The 4,927-nt window shown below is 44.7% G+C and overlaps 1 protein-coding gene across 2 annotated transcripts in view; it reads left to right on the top strand.

Annotated features, from left to right (window-relative positions):
* The window catches only part of Pes1 (pescadillo ribosomal biogenesis factor 1), a 16,376-nt gene continuing 11,449 nt past the window's right edge, over window positions 1-4,927 (top strand). For both annotated transcript variants that reach the window (XM_055624238.1, XM_055624237.1), the window contains exon 1: window positions 1-91. In XM_055624238.1, the coding sequence (XP_055480213.1) occupies window positions 68-91 (24 nt within the window). In that variant the 5' untranslated portion in view covers window positions 1-67. The remainder of the gene's footprint in view (window positions 92-4,927) is intronic.

Genomic DNA, 4,927 nt, shown 5'->3' with positions numbered 1-4,927 from the left:
AGGCACGTGTGGGAGGAAGTGGCTCTGCCTTTCCGCGCCGCCTTTGGGGGTTTCTCAACGTGGAGCTATGGGAGGTCTGGAGAAGAAGAAGGTGAGTGAGTTGCCGGGGTGGTGGGGCTTCGGACTTGTCACTTCCCTTGGCTTTTGGGGACCGAGCGGTCAGAAGGCGGCGACCCGAGTGTACCCACTGCACGCGGCTCTCTTGGAAGCCACAGAAGAACTGTGATGTGCTCTCTGTGAAACTGTGAGGGACAGGCAGAGCCTCCAGACAATTACAGAGGAATCGGCGGGACGTGGAGTTCATCATTAAGACTTAGGACTTCTTCAGTTGAGCCAAACCCGGTCAATCAGATGTGGCCTCTTTACTGGTGTCACTTTTCCCGATGGACCAAATAGCGAGAGGAAGTGGCCAGGGATTGTTAAGTGCGCTCTAAAAGAAGCTGAGGAGGAGCAATAAAGTGGGGAGTAACGCAGAACACTTCAGACAGGTCTGGGACATGAAAGTGTTGGGAGGTGGGGGTGGTCCTTAACCTTCCCCAACGGAATTCGCGCACTCAGGTAAAGAAGAGACTTAGGTCTGTGTGCAGCTGTAGCCTCTAGCTGTAGCTTAAAGAGGCTCAGGCTCCTACCGAAGTGTTTCGTGGTTTATATAGGCTTAGGCATTGTCACAGTCCTGTGAATGAATGTCTCAGGGTGGTCTTTTTCTCCTTACCAGTTTCACAGAAGCTGAAATTTGCAGGTTTCTGATTAAGACGGTTTTATCTTTAGCAGAGGGAACTTGCTGTCGGAGTGGGCATTAGTGGTGATCACTTCTCAAGGAAGAAAAGCAGATACATACCTTTTTGAGAAAAGGGGAAAGGGTGATCAGGTTAACCAAAGCAGAAGTCAGTACAGTTTTGGCTTTCTTGTCTCAGATCAGAGACAGAGTTTTTTATTCCTCTGCAACCTTGTGTTTCCTCAGCAGGAATTGATCATAATGTGAAAACTTGCTGTTTTTCATTTCTCCTTCAGAAGCACTCAGCAAAGGAAACTGCAGGGGAAACTAAATGCCGAAGCCAGTAGGTAGAAAAGGCTGGCAGTGTGCAGGGTTTTGGAAAGACAGCAATCTGGCTGTGATACAGTAAATATCACAGGGAGGTGCTGGCTAGGTGAGGTTGGGGGCCGTATCATGGAAGGCTTGGGATTTATTCTGCATGGAGAAGACAACTAAAGAAAGTGACTTGATCTGAGTTATTCTTGCTTCTGTAACGAGAAAGCGTGGGATTGAAGAGACTTTAGGATGGGATGAGGAAGATGAGATGGGCTCAATTCTTTGCTTTGGCTTGTAAGTTTCTGATACCAATCTGTTTTGTTGTTGTTTTTAATTATTTTTTGAGGCTATGATTACATTATTTCCCACTTTACTTTACCTCCAAACCTTCCCACATATTCCAGCTTGCTCTCTTTCAAATTCATGGCCTCTTTAAAATTATTTGTTGTTACATACATACATGATTGTACATATATGTTCCTAAATATAAATACAACCTGAGCTGGGATGGGGGGTGCAGGCCTCTGGGAGGCAGAGGCAGTCAGATCACTGTGAGTTCCAGGCCAGCCTGGTCTACAAATTGAGTCTAGGACAGCCAAAGCTATGCAGAGAAACCCTGTTTCTAAACAAATAAAAAAAACCCAACTCAGTTGTGCTCAGTTGGTATAATATTGCTTACATATGTTTTCAGGGCTGACCACTTGGTATTGGATAGCCACCTGCTGTGCTCTTTCCTGAGGAAGACTGTTTCTCCCACTCAGCAGTCCTTAGTTGCCTGTAGTCCTTTATGTAGGGTTCAGGTCTCTTGGGCTTTCTTGCATGTACATTAGCAAGTCTGTTGTTTTTGTCCAGTGTTCGGGCAGTCATGTTGGTGAGACTTTATGGGTGTAGCTTCTGACATCCTTAGGAGACACAATCTCAGCCAACTCCTTGGTCCTCTGGCTCTTAAATTTTTTCTCATTCCTTCTTCCACAATTATCCCTGAGCCTTTGGTGTGGGAGTATTTTGTAAATGTATCCAATGGGATTGGGCTCCACAACTCTGCATTTTGACCGGTGGTGGTTTTTTGTAATGTAAAGAAGTTTCTTTGATGAGAGGTGAGGATTACACTTACCTGTGGGTATAAGGACAAATATTTAGAATGTAGTTAGGGGTTGTACTGTTTAGCAAAGTGGTGGTTATAGATTCTTCAGGATTAGTGACTTTACTAGCTCTGGGTAGGTTTCTAGTACTGGGCATGATTTTTCAATGTTGAGAGAGGCTTTTTTTTTTTTTTTTTTTTTTTTTTTCATTTTTTGTTTTGTTTTGTTTTTTCCAGTCAGGGTTTCTCTATGTAGCCTTGTCTGTCCTGGACTCAGTTTGCAGACCAGGCTAGCCTCAAACTCACAGAGAGCCACCTGCCACTGCCTCCCCAAATGCTGGGATTACGGGTGTGCACCACTGTGGCTGGATGTTGAGAGGGTCTTCAGTCCACGTAGAAACCTGTTGGTTACTGCCATGGTATTCGTACCGCTACTGCACCTTTCAGGTTATTGCATTAAGCTGACTGTTGTGGTTCATTGACGTAATAGCTGGGTAGGACTGTTGGTTGCTTCCTTCCTTTGGAAGCTTGGGTGACTCCTTCTAAAACCTTGAAAGCTAGTCCTCAGGGAGGAGACTTTCAGATCAGTGGCTTCTGACCCCTGTATCTGAAGTAGATAGGACTTACATCCACTCTGGGAGTGACTAGGGCAACAGCCATAGCTTTTAATGTTTTGAAAGTCTTTTGAACAGCCCTGACCAGCAACTGAAAAGAGGGTTTCTCATGCCTGTGTTGGGGCTTTTGTTGGGTGATCTTTGACTCTTGGAGCATTGCCAGCCCCAATGAGAGAATTTCATGATATATGTATATTTATACACAGGCTCTCTGAATTATAGGTTTGTTCTGTTTTGTTTGTAGACAGATAATTAATACTATGGTCCCTTAGGACTTTTTCAGACATTCATACTGTTACTTTACCCTCCTCACTCCTTCTGTATTTACCTCCATTCTTCCTGTTTTTCTCATTTACATCTGTCTGATCACTTGTTCCCTGATAATCCCCCTCTCTGTTCACCCCACTTCCCAACTCCACTCAGTGGTCCCTTCTTACTTTCCTGGTTCCTACAGTTACTCCAGGATCTATTCTCACATCTGAAGTGTAGAGCCCAGAGCCTCTGATAAGAGAGAAGATGTGATGCTTATCTCTCTGGTGTACTTCACTATGATCTTTTTAGTTCCATTCGTTTACTAGACTAGGCTAGACCCTGAAGCAGGATCCCAATTTGTTTTTAACCTTACACACTCTTAAGCATCCAGAAAGTGCTAGCCGTTTGGAACTACAAACTATAAGAAGGAAAACCTGATTCTGCAGGCAGAGGTAGGCAGAGCTCTATGAATTTGAGGCTAGTCTGATCTACATTACAAATTCCAGACCAGCCAGTCCTACATAATGAGACTTTGTCTCAAAATAAAAAGGGAAACCCTTGAGGTCCAGGTGGAACTGTGTCAGCAAGCTAGTTCACTCCTCACCCTGGGTTTGACATCTGAGGCCAAATGATTTGTTGTGGGAAGGGCTTGTCTTACACATCGTGAGGTGTTTAGCAAAGTGTTGTACTGTCCGACACACATATTCTAATCCAAAAAGTTAAATCACCATGTGAACCAGGTTTAATGTTTGAAATGGGAGTGCACAGTAATAAGAGATACATGTGGCACAGGAAAATGGACGTTTTGTTTTTCAGTATTGGGGTTAGTGGTGGGATTGAGGTCTCAGTGTATATCACAGGCTGGCCTGGAACTCATGCTCCTCCTGTTTCTACTTTCTGAAAATTGGAATTATAGGTGTTTACCACCATGGCAGACTCAGCAGGAAATACTTTTCTATTTTTACATTTGCTTATTTTGTGTATATGTATGTGTGTGCGCACTCCCAAGAGCCACGGTGCACATATGGAGGTCAGACACTTTGCAGGAGTCAGTTCTCTCCTTCGCCTGTATGTGTTCTGGGCTCAAACGTAGGTCCCCAGGATTGGCAACAAGTGCTTTTGCCTGCTGAGGCATCTCATTGGTCTCAGTGGAAAGCACTTGTAGTGACCTGTGAAGCTCATCTTTGGCTACCCCAGGACTTTGCATGCACCTGTTCTCAGTGGACAGTGGGTGTCTGCAGGAAAGGAGGGATAGCGTTTCACGGTTGTGTGGTTATTTGTAACAGGTAGTTCAGGGGGCTTTGACTCTAGCGCTGCACCCGGGTACAGAAACTCCTCCTATCTCACTACAGAGGAAGACCTTGTCTGGTGTGGACGTGGTTGGTTATGTTTCAGGCTCTTTGAAATAGGATGCCGTTTCTTTCTAGCAGTGATGTGAATGAGAAGCAGCATCTTAACAGCACAGACGATCAGATGATTGACAGGACAACTTGTTTTTTTGGAGGCAAGTTAGAAACCAGGCTAGTTGTCTTCCTCACCCTCATAGTATCTAGCTTAATGCTTTGAACATACTTGCAGTCTGGTGAATGAAGGGGGCTGGGAGACAAGCATGATATTACCCCTGAAGGAGGGGGAAATGGCCAGGAGATAACTTAGATGTTACAGTGGCTTGCGCTCTACCTCAAAAGAACATGCTCTGTACTCAGATCTGTAGTAAGTCTGTAGTACCAACATTTCATGGGGCTGTGAGGAGGAAGGTGTGAATGTTTGTGGGGTCCATATAAAAAAATCTAGTGGTGATGAGGTGATTATAATGACAAATAAGATTATGAACACAGGATTACTTAGGCATGCAGGCTCTGGACTCAGGCCTGGGTTTGGAAACCCAACCCCTGCTTGCTTTCTTTCTTTCTTTCTTTCTTTCTTTCTTTCTTTCTTTCTTTCTTTCTT

The sequence above is a fragment of the Psammomys obesus genome, unplaced genomic scaffold, assembly GCF_907164565.1.
Source record: "Psammomys obesus unplaced genomic scaffold, mPsaObe1.curated_primary_1811, whole genome shotgun sequence".
Classification (NCBI taxonomy): Eukaryota; Metazoa; Chordata; class Mammalia; order Rodentia; family Muridae; genus Psammomys; species Psammomys obesus.
The sequence above is the reverse complement of the archived record's forward strand: the minus strand, read 5'-3'. Positions and strand labels throughout refer to the sequence as shown.